Below are 18,751 nucleotides of genomic sequence, written 5' to 3' on the forward strand. Positions count from 1 at the left end.
CACTTTTTGTATTTCTTCACTAAGCAATAGGTTTTTTTCCCCACACCATCTTTACCTTGCAAGCACAGAAGTGCAATTTCAAAAGGAAGACTGCAGAAATCAAATTGATGGCCAAATAAATGGTCTGTGAAGGCCAAGGAGCTGTGAGAAGGAACTGCACATTTCTGGGCTCAGAAATCCAGTACATCTAGAACCGGTGCTTTTTATTTGTCTACTCTTTAAGAGGCTGTATGGTCTGCTGACCAAATGCTAGAGCCAAGCAACTCAGGAGAGCTGTATGCATGCATATTTATTGCTTCTGATTCTTCTGTTTGGACAAAGAAGATGTGTGAGCTGAAACATGCTGGTAAATCTGGTATGAGTGTTGGGAGTAAAGTCTCCTTCAAGCTCCCAGTCCAGCTCATTGATGAACAGGGGCAGCAGATGATCATGGGAGAGCAGGAGTACAGTGGGACAGTCCTTTTTCACTCACCTGGTAAGTTACTTGAACGATATTAAAGACAGGAACTAAAAACTAAAAGGCTGAGTGATGTACACACATAGCCAGTGAAAGCAGGCAAGAGGAGAATGTCCCTGTGCCTTTAAAAACATTCATTAATTGGTCCTGAATGCATAATCAATCCTATGTTTATCTGAAAGTTACCCAGAGAGATGGGGCTGCATTCATGTCTACTTGCAAAAGGCAATGCAAAAAGTGGTGGAATCAGTGTTCTGTAATGTGGAGGAGCCAGGGAAACTTTTTTTGTCTCTTTAAAAAGACAACAATATTGATAACAAATGTAAATATCTACTTGAAACCCCTTAGTATTTTTGAAATAGCATGTGTCATTTTTCTTTTGTAAGGGCTGTTTTGCCATTTATATATTTTCTGTGCTTTCATCTGTTTTTAGAAGATTTTTCCTCTTCTGTTCTCCACTGAACTCTCAGCTCACTGATAAAATGCAGTATTTAAAGGAAAAGGCTTTCACTGGTGAGGAGTGATATCATCCCAAAGGAAAGCAATGCTGGTTTTTGATGCAAACTTGCACTCTAAGAGTATGTCTACACTGCAAGTGCAGGTGTGGTAGTAGCACAGGTAGGCATATCTGTACTAGCTTTAATCTAGCTAGCATGGGGAACAATCATAGTGAAGACATGGTGCCATAGGCTTGTGCTCAAGCCACCTGAGTACAAGACTGCCAGGGAGTTTGGACACATATTTGAGTTGCTAGCCCGTACCGCCACATCCACACTATTACTACCCTTGCTAGCTAGAATAAACCTAACACAGTTATGCTAACCATGCCATAATCACACCTTCACTTGCAGCGTAGACATACCTTAAATGAGATAGAGGAAAACAATCATAATGCAGTGCTCCTTACACTGGAAAGATACGTCAATACAGATTAAGGACACTTTCCTCAGATCTATACTGATTTGGGGCATAATTTAAATGGAAAAGTAATGCAGAGTAGCTCTCTTATAGGGCCTAAACTGGTGTTAAATGAATTCTTCCATCTGGAGTCTTCTCCAGGTAATTGTATGCTTATTATGTAACCAGAATAACATTGTTGAGTGCAAGTCCGAAGGGCACTGGCGAATGTGGGTGGTGGGAAGATACTTGTGTGTTCCAGCTGATGGCAAGACACTCTAGCAGATTTAGAATTAGCCCCCTATCCTACTGCATGTGTCCCACACTTTGTCCTAATACAGTAATAATCATAATGGACATACACATCCCACCACTGGAGGAAGGACATTTGCTAATTGATTGTCTGCTTTAATCAAGTGTCTGGCCATCAGCTGGCAAACTCAAGAGGGATGTACTAAACCAGTGCTTCTCAAAGCCGGTCCGCCGCTTGTTCAGGGAAAGCCCCTGGAGGTCTGGGCCGGTTTGTTTACCCGCTGCATCCGCAGGTTCAGCCAATCACAGCTCCCACTGGTCGTGGTTCGCCGCTTCAGGCCAATGGGGGCTGCAGGAAGGGCGGCCAGCACATCCCTCGGCCTGCACCACTTCCCGCACCCCCAGTTGGCCTGGAGCAGTGAACCGTGGCCAGTGGGAGCCGGGATCGGCCGAACCTGTGGACATGGCAGGTAAAAAAACTGGCCCAGCCCGCCAGGGGCTTTCCCTGAACAAGCAGCAGCCTAACTTTGAGAAGCACTGTCCTAAACCACCAAGTTGCACCTGTTCAAACTGGGAGCAGAAAACATTAGAAATCCCGTAATGGAGATGGCTCATGTGGGATTTCCTGCCCTGTTTTGCAGAAGTTTAGATAAGAATTGCAGTGTTTGGGGTGTTTGTTCAACCTGTACTTCCAAACCTTTTATGGTTTGTACGTTTATGGTTTGCTCTGCACAACCCTTAACCCTGCTTACCTGACAAACCTAAGAGAATACTATCACTGACACATGATACCGCTCTTTACTTTTAAGACCCTCGAGAGCTTAGCTCTACACTACCTATCAAGTCCAATGTGCTAATAAGCCATTGGCCGCTCCCCTGCACTTCTTCCGATATGCCAGCTTTCATTACCCATTAGTCCAATTTTTTCCCAAGACCCTTTATGCTTTTTCCTATGCCCTTTCTTATGCATGAGAGTTACTTTCCCCATCCCCCTCCAAATCCATAAAGCCACTGTTTTACCCTCCTTCAAATCCCATCTTAAAACTACTTTCCACCATGGTGCCTACAAAATGGTCAAAAATGGCTAGACAGCTGGTGGTGCTGTTACTGCTGGTTATCATACTTAGAATGAGCATTTCACTCCTAGGTTGTCTGCTGTCATATGCTACAATAGACTCTGCTCCAAAGACCTTACTGTCTTTTTTTATAATACAAGCTAGCATAGTGCAGCTTTGAGTCCTGATCGGGGCTATAGGAACTCCTGCCATATAGATAATAAATACTAATGATAAGGATAGGTAATATAGGAAACCCCTTCCTGCCTCAGAGTGTAAGCTCCCATTTCCCCATAGGTACATTTTAATAAGTCATTACATTTGTAACAATGCAAAACATCATGTTATTGGAAAATAACTAAAATAATAATAATAATAATAATCCCAATATGCAGTAGCTCATCTTCCAACCTATTAATGCATATCATGAATCATGTGCCATCCTCAAAGAAAGGGTACATCCCAAGAAGCGTTTTGCACTAAGGCTGTCAATTAATTGCAGTTAAATTTAATTAATGCATTATTTTTTAATGTTCGTCATCAGCATGGAAGCGTGTCTTCTAGAATGATGGTCGAAGCATGAAGGGGCATTCAAATGTTTAGCATATCTGGCACGTAAATACCTTGCAATGCCAGATACAACAGTGCCATGCAAACACCTGTTCTCACTTTCAAATAAGAAGCAGGCGGCATTATCTCCCGTAAATTTAAGCAAACTTGTTTTGTCTTAGTGATTGGCTAAACAAGAAATACAACTGAGTGGACTCGTAGGCGCTAAAGTTTTACATTGTTTTGTTTTTGAGTGAAGTTATGTATAAAGGATAATAATTCTACATTTGTAAGTTGCACTTTCACAATAAAGAGATTGCACTACACTACTTATCTGAGGTGAATTGAAAAATATTATTTCTTTTATCTTTTTTATGGCGCAAATATTTGTAATAAAAATAATACACTTTGTATTCTATATTGTAATTGCAATCGATATATTTACAAATGTAAAAAACATAGAAAATATTTAAATAAATGGTATTCTATTATTGTTTAACAGTGCAATTAAAACTGCAATTAATCACAATTTTTTTTAATCTTGCGATTAATCACAATTAATTTTGTAATCATTTGACAGCCCTATTTTGCACCTAAACAAAGCTATCAGACTCGGCCTAGAGCACACAATATTGGGGGTAAAAAGCAATAGAAGGTACCAAAAATGTAACTACCACATTTGCAGTGTTTATCCAAAGGCATCCAAATGGCCAGAAATCCCAGCAGGGAAAGAGTTATTTGGTGTTCATATTGGCTGTCTAGAATATTAGGACTTTGCTGATGGTGGGATGTCTCCCTTTAGGTTGACTGGTGTTAATCGCTCCTCTCCTTTTCTTACTTGACTTCCTCGTTCATAGTATGCTGAAGTAATCCGAGCTTTTGTCTTGATGATGCTATTTATTGTAATAATACTTATCCTCTGTTTCTCTGTGTCATTGTGGACATAGTGTACTTAGATTTCCAGAAAGCCTTTGACAAGGTCCCTCACCAAAGGCTCTTACGTAAATTAAGCTGTCATGGGATAAAAGGAAAGGTCCTTTCATGGATTGAGAACTGGTTAAAGGACAGGGAACAAAGGGTAGGAATTAATGGTAAATTCTCAGAATGGAGAGGGGTAACTAGTGGTGTTCCCCAAGGGTCAGTCCTAGGACCAATCCTATTCAATTTATTCATAAATGATCTGGAGAAAGGGGTAAACAGTGAGGTAGCAAAGTTTGCAGATGATACTAAACTACTCAAGATAGTTAAGACCAAAGCAGATTGTGAAGAACTTCAAAAAGATCTCACAAAACTAAGTGATTGGGCAACAAGATGGCAAATGAAATTTAATGTGGATAAATGTAAAGTAATGCACATTGGAAAAAATAACCCCAACTATACATACAACATGATGGGGGCTAATTTAGCTACAACGAGTGAGGAAAAAGATCTTGGAGTTATCGTGGATAGTTCTCTGAAGATGTCCACGCAGTGTGCAGAGGCGGTCAAAAAAGCAAACAGGATGTTGGGAATCATTAAAAAGGGGATAGAGAATAAGACTGAGAATATATTATTGCCCTTATATAAATCCATGGTATGCCCACATCTCGAATACTGTGTACAGATGTGGTCTCCTCACCTCAAAAAAGATATTCTAGCACTAGAAAAGGTTCAGAAAAGAGCAACTAAAATGATTAGGGGTTTAGAGAGGGTCCTATATGAGGAAAGATTAAAGAGGCTAGGACTCTTCAGTTTGGAAAAGAGAAGACTAAGGGGGGACATGATAGAGGTATATAAAATCATGAGTGATGTTGAGAAAGTGGATAAGGAAAAGTTATTTACTTATTCCCATAATACAAGAACTAGGGGTCACCAAATGAAATTAATAGGCAGCAGGTTTAAAACAAATAAAAGGAAGTTCTTCTTCACGCAGGGCACAGTCAACTTGTGGAACTCCTTACCTGAGGAGGTTGTGAAGGCTAGGACTATAACAATGTTTAAAAGGGGACTGGATAAATTCATGGTGGCTAAGTCCATAAATGGCTATTAGCCAGGATGGGTAAGAATGGTGTCCCTAGCCTCTGTTCGTCAGAGGATGGAGATGGATGGCAGGAGAGAGATCACTTGATCATTGCCTGTTAGGTTTCACTCCCTCAGGGGCACCTGGCACTGGCCACTGTCGGAAGACAGATACTGGGCTAGATGGATCTTTGGTCTGACCCAGTACGGCCTTTCTTATGTTCTTATTCTGTAGATTGGGTTACAAAACTGTGTTTTTCCTCTTACTTATTTCATGATAGGATAGTAATCACCCCTCTCCAAGACTGATACAGAATCAGCCTGAAAGGGAAGAATACCTTCTCCCTAATCTCCCTCTTTCCTACCTACCTCTAAAAGTAATGCCACCCAGAGGTAATCTCCCACCCCTTCTTCTTGCTTGCTGAATTACCCCAACATTGAATCTCCTCCTTTAGCTGCTCACCCAGAAATTGAGGGCTTGGTTCTCCAATGCCCTTCACCTAGCATAGTAATTTACGCATGTGTTTAACACTCACATTGCACTCAGCTGACAACACAAAGAGTAGTGCAATGGGCCTGAGTCTTTGACCCAGATGTCAAGTAATGCTTCTTTCATTCCCCAAGAGGTAGGTCAGACTTGATAAAGTCATTGATAATTATGCCTGTCAAGCTCTCCTGCAGTGGCTCAAAAGCATGAGTATCAGACTCAGGGCAGACTGTTAGAAAGCAGGGCACATCAAATTGGTTGTGAGTTCTATACTTAGATTTCACCTATCAAGTGTAAACTCCTTAGGCACTATAGCAGCCCAACCATGGAGTCACAGTCTCCTTGGGTACTCTGATCTATCTTGCCACCCAGGTGAGGCTGTCTTTGTCACAGATGGTCCCTTACACCAAAGATCACAGTAATATTCAGGTTAGTTCCAGTCCCATAAACCAGTCACTTACCCCATGTCAGTAGCACCTTAGATCTCACACCAAATCCTATAATAAATTATCAAAAGATTTATTAACTAGGTAAAGGAAATAAGAGTTATTTACAAGGTTAAAGCAGGTAAACATGTATACAACATGAATGAGTTCCACTCTAAGTTTCAAAAGGTAATCGAAGTTTCTATAATAAGCAAGCTCTAGATGTGCTTTAGAGCTAACCCAGGCCAAGAAGCTGGGGAGCCCTTGCTTATGCTTAGAAATCTCTCCCTCCGCCCCCAAGTTTAAGCAACATAGAGGTAAAGTTTCTTCTTATTAGGGATTTTTATTCCCTTCCTCCCAGAGTTCAAACTAATGGTGTGAGTACACACGCATCTCTCCTCTTCATGGGGGCGGGTGTGTGTCTGTGTGTGGAACAGGAGTGTAGTTAACAAAATCTTTGTTCTTTGATGTTCCACAATGGTTCATTTGGTTTCATCGGTCTTCTTGGTGGGCAGGACCTAACACCTTCCATAAGAAGCCAGCATTTTATATTAATTAATGCTTCTTTCCTGTTTGATGACTTACACAAAATTATAGAGGATTACAATGTGAACATTTAATATCACCTATAACGTGGGGTACAATTGTTATAAGTGAGATTAATACATGTATCATCTTATAAGCATTTCATAAAGTCTAAACACTAAACACATTTTTACGACTTTAATACTTATTTTAACAATACAAACACACAGGTGATCCAGACTCATTTTGGCTGTGCATTTCTCAGTATTAAGTTGAGGCCTATGCACATGAGCTGGCACCTGGTCTGCCAGAGTCTCAAAGCTCATAGTATTTGTGCAGAAGTTCCAACCTTTTTATCAAATGTGCAATTTCCTGTCCCATTTCTGCATGCAGGCTGGGCAACTGTGCACATTAATATGGTACTTATTTTGTGAAGGCAGGGGTTCAGTATGTTTGCACAAAATGTGGGACTTTGCATAAGCCGAAGGGTTTTGTTCACATGTGTTATAGATGCCATTAAGGAGGTTCTTTGTAAATTTGTCCCTTTCTGTTATGGGAAAGTTTGCAAGAGTTTAATAGAGAGAAGACCAATAGGGCTGTATTAGGTTTCTTTAAAACATATGCATTTGATAGAAAATGATACTTTCTCTATTCTTTTTTGTTTTGTTTACCCTTCCTCTAGAATCCTATAGCAAAGATATAATTTTCCATCTAATTCTCTATTCAGGGCATAAATGGAACTTAAGTAGTATGTAACCCTTGTGATGGCCCTCTGCACAGCGATGCATTGCACCTGGAAAGTGTTAATTTAAAGGGCATGAGCATGATGAAAGCCAATTCCCTTAAGGATTTGAACCAATATTTTCAGCCTCTTTTTGTATTTGCAGTTCCAGAATCGGACTCCTGAGTCATCTCCAGACCCATATGTAATTCTGTGGTAGAGATCATCCTCGAATTTAGGGATCGCCAATCAGTCACTCAGTAGAGCAAGGGTAGTCAATTATTTTTTGTCAAGGTCTAAATTTCTTGGTCAAGGTATAGTCAAGGTCCAGACTCCAGAGAAAATAATAATAATAAAAAATAATGATAATTAAATAAAACGATTTTGGGGTCTGTTCAAAAGCATCTGGCGGTCCAGATTTGGCCCATGGTCTGCCTATCTCTGCAGTTGAGTCATTTCATGGTCATGAATTGTATGATCACAAATCCAGAATCCAGGACTTGTCTAGATAAACAATTAGTGTGCAGCAAGGTCAGGCGTGCCATGTGGACCCTGCTACCGTGCACTAAATGGTCCCTAGTGCATGTTGACCTACTCTTGTTAGGAAGGAACTTTTAATGTGCAGTGGCAGAGTCCAGGTGGACAGTTAGTGCACTGTGAATTTATACCCCAGCTTGCTGCATGCTAACGGTCCATCTAGACAAGCCCTCAGCCAACTTGGAAGTTTCTGATATTTTTTGGTTGCTTATCCAAGTCAATGTGAGCCTTAGTTGAACCTTCAGACCATCTAAGCTTTCCCCACCCTTAAAATACCCTCCTTTCTCCTACTTTATGATCTCTTTTCCCAACAACAGACTCTTCCCTCTACCTTTTCTTGAACCTGGCAGGATTATTCTGCACATTCCATGAATGGTCAAACTGTGTTATACTGGAAGGCACTTTAAAGTGCAGAGAAGGAGCCATGGGCACTCTCCCCAATAAGCAGCATAAGATAAAGAGAAATGCTGCATTATGCTCCACCTAGCAGTTATCTACAGGGGAGAGAAGCTGGGAGAGAATGACTTATCTGAATATATCCAACTGGTTTATTTGGGGGGCTAAGACAAAGTCTGAAGACAGGTCTCATTTTATCTAGATGATTTTGCCTACTTCTATTTGTTACAACTAGAACTGGTCAAAAATATTATTGTGAACAATTTTAGAGTCATTTTCATTTCAAAGTTCTCAAATATAACCCATTTTTCATTATTTGGGAGGGGAATCAATTTGTTCTTTTCAAAATCAAAACGGTTGGCTAGCTTATCTGGTTTATGGAAGAAGAAGAACAACAAAAAGATAGCTATTTAATTAAACTTCTGTGGTAATGATTTAAGGAAAAAGGCATGACGTTTTCCCACAACAAATGAAAAATTAGGACCACACTGACATTTTTTTCATAAAAATATTCATTTTTGAAAGGTCATTTGTTGGTGGAAAAAAATGTTGGTTGAAAATTTTTGACTATCTCTAGTTACAACATTGAATCAGACAGGTAAAGGAAACCAGCTGTAGAAGAGAGAGAATCACACAACTATGTTGTTTAGAAGCAAGGCTAGAAAAGGAAGTAGAAAAAAGGACATACCAGTATAATGAGATTTTGGTACAAAGAAAAGTGAAGTAGTGCTTCCTTAAACAAACTGCTAAGAATGGATCAGATTCTCACATGTTATAAATAGGTGCAGTTCCATTAACTTTATGACCCAAAGGTAGTCCATTCCTGTGCATGGAAGGTGCATAAAGCATTTAATTTACCCTCTGGTTATTTTAAAGACAGAATGCAGGAAGATATAGAGGTTAGAGAAAGAAGATAAAAATAAATTGTCTCTCCCGGAATTCTAAATGATAATGGGGAAATTCTGAGCCTGATGCATAAGAAATATTTACTCAAAAGTAGTGTGTCTGACATTTAATTAAATGTACAACTTGCATGATAAGTAATCTTTCCAGTGTGATCTGTGAAGGTCAGTTGTCCCAATCAAAGCCAAGCAGGTAGAAATACAGAACTTAAAGGAGACTGTTAGCCTGAAAATATTCAAAACTGTTAATTTGATTTTTGTCAGGGAAATCATAAATCAGTAGTTAAAAAAATTACCAAGAGTGGCAGTGGTGAGTGTTTAATTAGAAATTATGTGCCAACTCTATTTTTAATTGCAATAGACGTAATGTAATAATGCTGCAAGAGAGAGAGAGACTGGATTTGCCTTGAACAAGTTGGCATGATTAGTATGGCTGTACTGAATACACAACCACATTTTCTCAGACTTAACTAGAGCATCTGAAATTATCCTTGAGTGAGCTGAACAGTCTCTCGCTGTGGCCCAAGCAAAGCTGAAGTGCAGGAAACACTGAAACCCATCCCACACTGAACAAAATATGTCCAGGATGAGTGAGCAGCACCGCTCCACAAAACAAACAATCAGCTCTTCCTAAGGTGGAGGGGGGATTGTTATGTTCGCCACAGCAGTTTTGCAGAGCTGCCAAGTCATATAGATGGTGTGTCCATCTATTCCACCTGCACAACCATTTCATAATGATGCTATTCACATGGCAGGTTTAGGATTGCTCACTATTGTCTGCCTTATTTTGGAGCCAGAATTTAACACTGTGGTGGCGTCTCTTTCTAAATTCAATTTGTTGTTGGTCACACATCACTAAACCAGAAATAAATGGATGGATTGAACCTGGCCCTCCATAGATGCACTCAGTTCTCCCCTATCCCATGATCCCTACCGCTGCAGTGGGGGAGGGGATTTCCAGATCCAAAATGGGAATTACCTCTTCCTCCCTCCCCAAATGCTGTTTGATGGGAGCATTTCCCTTCAAATGGGCCTTTCCCCTGCTGAGCTGGGCCACAGGGCTCCTAGGAGCTAGTAAGTTCCAACCTGCCACCCAGCGACCTTCTAACAGTTGCTACGATAGAAGCTGAACCACGACAGAGGATTCCAGTCCTGGAATCTGATTGGCAGAATACTGGGGGTCCTGACTACTTCATGGCTTCTGTATGAACCCAGCAAAAGAATAGGAAGTTGTCCATGCAGCTGGGATCTCCCTGTGTAGGGATGCTGCTCCCCCTGCAATTCCTGGTCCAACTCACCTGACCCTGCCTGCCTCCTGACACCCGATTTGCCCTTTGGCGTGTCTTGTACTCTGATCTCCTGGTAACCTGGCCCTGCCTACCTTCCGACACCTGCCACTTGGTTTTACCTTCTGGCTTGCCTTGGACTCTGACCTCCTGGTATCTGACCTGGCCTGACTCCTGCTCTGACCACTAGGTCAGACTGCCCATGCCCCAGTCATGACACTCAGCCATGTAGGGCTAGTCATGATCTAGCCCACTGACTTCTGGCTGTTGTCCTACCATTTCTCATTTAGTAGACCCTTTCGAATTCTATTCGTTGTCTCATCCAAGTCAGTAGTTGTTGTAGGCAATGTCATCTATAGAAAGAGATGGGGCAATTGCATGTCTAAATCATTCAGGAACCTCTCTTTTGTTTTGACTACTGAAGTAGTTTCCTCCAGAGTGGCTGTTTCATTCAGTCGAAGGGTTATTTCAGAATTTTATGTCAATTTTTTCATGATCAGACTTGACCTGATTTCTTTCAAACCTCATTTACCAGAAAAGGGTATTACTGCATAATTCATCAGAGACCAGAAGTGCATTAAAAATGTATTTGACAAGAATGAATCCCTCATGGAACTCAAATAACAACTTATTTCCTTGAAGCAGCCACAATGCAGTATGCCAATGGCTAAACATGGTGTCCCTAGCCTCTGTTCGTCAGAGGATGGAGATGGATGGCAGGAGAGAAATCACTTGATCATTGCCTGTTAGGTTCACTCCCTCAGGGGCACCTGGCATTGGCCACTGTCGGTAGACAGATACTGGGCTAGATGGACCTTTGGTCTGACCCGGTACGGCCTTTCTTATGTTCTTAAACATGCCAGACTTTGATTTTTTTTTAACATTAAAATAAATAAATAAATAAATACGCATCATGTTGTCTCTGCCTGCATGTATATAAAAAGAATGCCAAGGGCAGTTGACCAACACCAACTAAACAAAATCCAACAATCTGATACTTACCTATAAACAAAAACGCACACACCCTCTGGCTAGAGCCTGGACAAAGAGCTGACTTGGTGAATTATTTAATGTCACAGACTCGAAACAAATTCTTTTTTCTTCCTCATATTAACAAAAAGGTGGCAGCCATATGAGCAGTGTAAATGTAACCCATGCTAACACAATGTTAGCACACACACGCTCGTTGTCACACACCCCCAGTGGTGAGACCACATATAGAGGTTTGAGTCTGCTATTTCTGCTAAGATAACTCACCTAGTCCTTTAGTTCAAGCAGTAGCAGGTTTTTGCTTTTAAATCCAGAGATCCTAGTTTCCGTTGCCACAGATGCTCTAACCAGGGGCCTGCTTATGCATAGATTAAGGCTATGTCTACACTTATAATGCTACAGTGGCACAGCTGCAGCTACTCCACTATAGGAGTTCAGTGTAGACACTTACTACAGAGACCGGAAGGGTCCTGGCATCACTGTAGTAAATCCACCTCCCTGAGAGGCGGTAGCTAAGTTGATGGAAGAATTTTTCTGTTAACCTAGCATGGGCTACATGGGGACTTAGGTCAGCTTGACTACGTCATTCAGGGGTGTGGATTTTTCACAGCTCTGAGCAACACAGCTGGGTTTGATCTCATTTTCTAGTGTAGACCAGCCCTAAGATGTTTACAACATTGCATTGTGAACTTCCAACAGAATCTTCAAAAGATGTTGTAGAAACTACTTAGAAAATCTGTTTTAGCATTAGTCTACCCATATGGCAGATCATTTGATTTACTATATCTTCCTCCCCAAATTCTTATCATTTGCCAGTAACGTAGGTTGCTAAATTAGCTCTGAAGTAATGAGGAAGCAAAGAAGTTTTTGTAGAAAGTAGGGGTGCTCCTTGGAGAGCAGTTTTGTTTCCCCGGATGAGTTTAGTTCCATCAGCGCATAGTATTATACACCCGCCATTGAGAACAATGGAAGCTGCTGGGTGCTAAGCATACTAGAAAACCTGTCCACCTCCTTAAGGTATCTAAATGGGAGCTGAGCTCTTTAAAATGTGACCCTTAGGGTAGGTCTACACTTTAAACGCTACAGCGGCACAGCTGCACTGGTGCAGTTGTGTCGTTGTAGTGCTTTAGTGAAGAAGCTATTATGCCAATGAGAGAGCACCTCCCATCGGTGTAGTTAATCCACCTCTGGAAGTGGTGGTAGCTATGTCAATGGGAGAAGCCCTCCCTTGGACATAGAGCTGTCTACAGCATGAGTTGGGTCAGAATAACTGTGTTGCCCAGGAGTGTGGATTTTTTATCCCTCCCGAGCAACGTAGTTATACCGATTTAAGTTTATAGTGTAGACCCAGACAGTCATTTTCTCCACCATTAGTAGTTAGGAGTAGAGCAAGGTGGATACTTAATTTTTCTATTTCATGGGAAAGTCTGCAATTTTGAAATTCCAGTCAGAAATGGAATGAAAAAAAATATTGTAAATTTCCTGCAGAACAAAATTCTGGGGGAAAAAAAAGGTTAGGGTCAACAAAATCTAAACCTTTTATTCCAAATTCAACTCTATTATATAAAAAAATTCAAAACACAAGTTGTTTTGAAGTGGCAAATTGAAATGTTCCATTTCAAAAGTGTCCAAATAGAATACTTTGATCTTATCGAAATATTTATTTCCAATTTTTTTCCAAAATGAAATTTTGTTAAAATCGACATGTTTTTAGGAAATGTTTCACTTTCAACAAATCTGCATTTTCTAGTGGAAAAACATTCCGCTGGGATATTTCCTGTCAGCTCTAGTTAGGGTCATAGGCATATCCAAGCAAATTTTGTTTTGTTTTACCCAGATAAAAAGTGCAGGCAGTTAGAACTGCTTCAGGACAAATAATATCTTTTTTTTTTGAGTTGTTCATAACATTTTCTCTAAAGGAGAAAATAGCAAAGAAACCTTTATTTTTAAGGGAGTCAGCAATTCTTGGGACATTTCTACCTCGAGGGATGGAACTTTGACTGAGTTACTTACCAGAAAGTTCTTTTCATCTGAAGCTGCTAAAATGTGTTGGAAATCATTCATTCACAAGGAGTTTCTCACTATGGATGTCAGTTATTCAGTTTAGGTTGATGGGTTGAATGGATTACATCAGTCAGGCCATTTGTCCAGTTTTAAGCCAGACAGTCATATATTTAAATGTCCTGTCTGGTATTGAGACCAAACTGGACATGGTTTTGTCTGGTATCAGGGACAGGAGATGCCATTTTGAAAAGTGCAGTGCTTGGCCCCTGCTGCTGAGTTCTTGCATGCACAGTTCATGTGAGGTCACGCTGGTGGGGATGGGGTCCACAAGTGGCAGCGGGCCCATGCCATTCCAGGAAGTACTGGAATGTCCGGTATTCTAGGGATGTGCGAGTGGCTGCCCTAGCTTACCTTGTAAGAAATGTGTTTTGTTTCTGAAAGTCACATTTCGCTCCCAGACAGATGTCACATTTCATTTAAGGTTTGTAAACTTTTCTACTAGATGACATAAATAAATAATCAAAAGGTATAAATATTGCACATAGTCGTTGTCTTGATTTTATTCATGTTAGCGTTTGAACTCCTTCCATTGCATTTTCTTCCTAAAGTCTATATATCCAATTTTAGAATTGAATTTTGGGGTCAAATCCTCAGCTGGTGTAAATCAGCATCACTTCATTGAAGCCAACTAAGGGTCTGTCCTTTGATGTTCAATAACAAGAAAGAAGTCTGTGGAGGGTTTGGGTTTTGGTCTGAGATATAATATGTGTGGCCTGATGCCTGAGAGCATGATAAGCTGACTATTGTCATCTGTTGGTGAAATGGGAGAAGAGTGGCCCAGAGTTGCTTGAGAAGTCCAGAGGGGCAAAGGCTCTGTTGCGGCAGGAGATCTCTCCCAGCATCTGTTGGTTGAGCAAGGGGCAATGACTGAACTGGGCAGGAAGTTTGAGTTAAAATACAGTTCAGTTTTGAGTTTGGGGGCAATAAAATGCTGTTGGCTCTGTTGGGAAAAGAAAGGACAAGAGAACTGCACCAAACATACCTGAGGCAGCTTGGGCTGAAGCTGTGGAGAGAACAGTAGCCTGTTAAGAGACTCTGGAGTGGGCCTTCCTACCCAGCAATTATAGCTGCAATTGCCTCACCTGAATCATGTGGTATAGAGGCCCTGGAGCAGCCTAAGCAGTACTGACCTACTAGAATCCTTGAACTTCTCCGACCTTAGACAACAAACTGCGAGCAGGGAACTGGGGAGTACGGCAGTGGCTAGACTACAATGGCTACTCAGAACTGCAAGAAGAGGACTGAGGTTTGGATTATTGCTAAGGCACTTTGTGGGATGGGAGTCTGACCTAATAGTTTTCAGAGGGGTAACTGTGCTAGTCTGTATCAGCAAAAACATCGCGGAGTCCTTGTGGCACCTTAAAGACTAACAAATGTATTTGGGCATAAGCTTTTGTGGGCCAGAACCCACTTAATCAGACCTAATAGTGTTAATTAGTTATATGCTGGCCTTTCCCAAATGTATTCTGTTAACTCCCCCCTGCCACCCCCCATTTATAAAGTTTTCTTTGTTTTAAAATCCCTGCATTCCAGTGCTTGCAAGTGGGGAAGACTATCAAAAGCACCCAAGGTGCTATATATAGTTTCACAGGTTCCTGGATAGAGGTTTAAGCCAAAAGTTTTCAGAAGGAAACCCCTAGAAAAAAGAACCTCACCCTTTTTTGCTGCCAGCAACACCTGGAAGAAGGGTTACATTTATGTGAATCACTTTTTAGTAAAGTTTTAAAATAAGATTCAAGTTGCCAAGGCCCAAGTCCTGCAAACTCTTATGCATGTGTTTAACTTTACACACAGGTTGTGACATTGAAGTTAATGGGAGTACTCGCTTGCTTAAGGTTAAGCCCCAGTGTAAGTGTCTGCAGGATCTGAACCCCAGATAGTCTTGAATTACCTCACCGTTTTGAACATGCGGAGCATTTCAGTTCTGTTGTTGACTGAATAGTGGGCTTGTTTTCAGTAATAAAGAATATTTATTATAGTGCTATGTGAAGGTCTTTCTAAAGAACTTTTGAAATGGGATATCAAATAAGTCAGTGTTTTCATTCTCTTGACCTTGGAGCTTAACATTTAGAATGAATCATGTGAAGTGTGATCCACCAGGATATTTAAAACCAAGTGACATCACTCACCTCAGAGTATTGTACAGACATCCTGCTGCAGAAAACACCTCATTTCCAGTGACCAATCTTAACCATTTCAGGACTTGAAAAATAAAATCACTCCCTGAATATATTTAATTTATAAATATTTTGAATACAGGGCTAGATTGCCAAAACTGATTACCTTAGCTTGCATCCGCAGTCTTGCATACAAACTTCTGCATGAGCAAAAGGGGCAACTATCTGCACAAGTTTCATTTGCATGCACAGCCACCCATTATGCATGTAAACGTGCTCATGTAAAGGCATAATGCCAGTTTTGTCCATGCAATAGGTTACATGCACATTTTGCATGTGCTAGGCCGTGAATTTTAACAATTTGATCCACAGTTTTATATCAGCCATAAACTTGATGTTCAGGGGAGTAAAGTTCACAGACTGTTTTGGCTTAAAGGATATGAGTCAAAATGCCTTGGGGAGTGTGTAAAAATAACAAAGGTTCACAGTTTTGATAATGTTTAGAACATTACAATCCTACTACATACAACAACTGTTTAAGTCAACACTAAAAAAATCACCTATGTATTATGTTCTTATAGGAATAGCTAGGAGTATCTTCTCCAAATCATAATTTCTGATACTAAATTTCAATTCCTGATGTTCCAGCAACATCATCTCAGTAATGTATATTAAATCCTCACAACGAAAGCAGGGAAAGTGGCTTAATAGCCACATCATGGTATCCAGCATCATATATGTGCAGCTCTTCACAGCTTTTAGGTGTGTTAATTTTAACCCACCTCTTAAAAAAGTTCAAATTGTGACATTTTCAAATCCTTGAAGTGTGAAAATCAATATAAGCCTGGAATAAATTGTTTGTGTACTTCAGAATTGCAAATCTGATCTCCCTGAACCTGTGAACGAGTGCACAACAGAAAAATGTGCCAGACACGATGTAGGTGTATGAATAGTATTCCTATTTGGATTGTGGACATAGGCACCGACTCCAAGAGTGCTCCAGCCCTGGAGCACCCACTGGCAGCCAGCTCCCTGCATCCCCTACAGCGCCTCCTGTCTGCCGCGATCAGGACATGCAGGAGGCACTGGAGGGAGAGGGAAAAGCAGGGACAAGGTGCTTGGGGGAGGGGGCGGAACTGTGGGGAAGAGGCAGAGTGGGCGTGGAGCAGGGGCAGGAAGAGGCGGGGCAGGCTGGGGACTTGGGATATGGGATGGGCTTGGAGCAGAGCCTTGGGTGGAGTGGGGGCAGGAAGGGGCAGGGCAGGGGTGAGGTTGCGGGAAGAGGGTTGGTGAGGTAGGCCCGGGGCAAAGTGGGGGGTTGAGCACCCCTGGGGCCTGGAGGAAGCCGGCATCTGTGATTGTGGGAGCACCTAGAAACCCCAGTCATGGACTAGGACCCTATTGTACGAGGCACTGTACAAACACAGTCCATGCCCTGAAGAGCTTACAGTCTCAGTAAAACCCACAGGCAGTGAGCTCCTCTTCTCCTGAGGAAAACAGCCCTGCAATTACTGGGGTTTGAAAACTGAATCTGAACATTTTTTTTCTGGGTATGAGGGAAAAAAAATTTCATCTGATTCAATATAGTGAGCAATCTATTCAACATTAGCCAGTTTCTCATGAATTAAGAGAAACTGAACACATATACACTCAACCTTCCCCCCCCCCCCATGTATACCATCTGTCATATGTACTTACCTGGGCTCCACCACTATGATGTCTGAATGTCTCACCATGTTTTAATGTATTTATCATCACACCACCCTGGGGGGAGGGGAGAGAAGTGCTATTATCCCCATTATACAGATGGTGACTGAGGCACAGAGAGAATATATAACTTGCGGAAAGTCCCACAGGAAGTCTGTGGTGGAGCAGGGAATTGAACGTGGGTCTTCCAGGCTAATGCCTTAACCACTGGACCATTCTTTCTCCAAAATGCTATCATAACTCAATACAGGAAGGATTCCCCACCAGATAAAAGACATCTCTCCACTCATCCTCTCAGGGCCTGTGGACTAATCACTGATGAAAGGAGATTTTTTCCCATGATAGCCTGTTTTCTCACTAATCTTATTTTAAATAATGTAACATAATGAGGATTTATTTTGGTCTCTGTATTTTTTTTAAACCAGACAAAAAGGAAATCTGTTATTTGTTTGATTTCTAGTTTAGTACTTTATGTGACAGCTTGACACAAGAACAGACACAAGAATGTGGCTCACTCATTTGTGTATAGATAGCAGTCTTAAAGGATCGCAAACCAATTATCCTCCAAATTATCACATGATTTCTGTCTGATATATTTTGAGTGACTAAAATAGTTTAGAATAATAACCCTTGTAGCTGGACAATAGTTTTTCAGAGCCTGCCTACAGGGCTCAAGTAATTAGTAGTATTTATTTTTTAAGATTAAATCTTTGAAAACTCCAAGTCCTTATGTGCTGGGTCCATGCTTCAAAAGTTCGTCCTTTGGAGTTGTATCAAATCACAGAATGATGAATTCTGGAGCAGCAGCAGAATGGAGCTAGCCAGCCAGCATGGCAGTAGAGAAAGCTACTGATCATAGAAAAATAAAGTTCGTTTTGGTAGTTTATACACTGAATGTATCTGAGAGACAGGTTAGTAGGGTATTTAGTATTCATATGTGAAGGAAGTGAAATTTACCAGAGTGACCCAGGGATCCCTTGATGCCTTCTAACAGCGGGCACAGGCGTAGGTGCGTAGGGCTTTACAGGGATACTCTGGGTCAGTTATATGCATAATTGTTCACCAAAGGGTGCCAAGTGAGGTCTCTACTGAGAGTCAGTAGCCCATAATTGTCGTGAACTGTATGTACAGATAATATTTAAGGAGTTATGTATCAATCCTAAACATTATGTTCCTCAGGTCTTGAGCTAAGGCAGGTCACCAGGAGGTGACATACCTCGGAAATGTTCCTTTCAGGCAGGAGATTACAGACACCTATCTCCCTGTCAGGTCATTTTTAGTGTGTATATTGTACGCCTCACAATGTAGGCCTGTTTGAATACTGAGCCACCAATGAGAGATTGTTTTAGCCTGTGGATTTCACAAACAATAGCTGGTGTCCTGTTT

General features: G+C 41.2%; 1 protein-coding gene across 1 annotated transcript in view; it reads left to right on the top strand.

Annotated features, from left to right (window-relative positions):
* Window positions 1-215: 215 nt before the first annotated feature.
* The window catches only part of LOC120398359, a 92,419-nt gene continuing 73,883 nt past the window's right edge, over window positions 216-18,751 (top strand). Inside the window, exon 1 of the mRNA XM_039525723.1 lies at window positions 216-475. Coding sequence (XP_039381657.1) covers window positions 247-475 — 229 coding nt within the window. The 5' untranslated portion in view covers window positions 216-246. The remainder of the gene's footprint in view (window positions 476-18,751) is intronic.

The sequence above is a fragment of the Mauremys reevesii genome, linkage group 2, assembly GCF_016161935.1.
Source record: "Mauremys reevesii isolate NIE-2019 linkage group 2, ASM1616193v1, whole genome shotgun sequence".
Classification (NCBI taxonomy): Eukaryota; Metazoa; Chordata; order Testudines; family Geoemydidae; genus Mauremys; species Mauremys reevesii.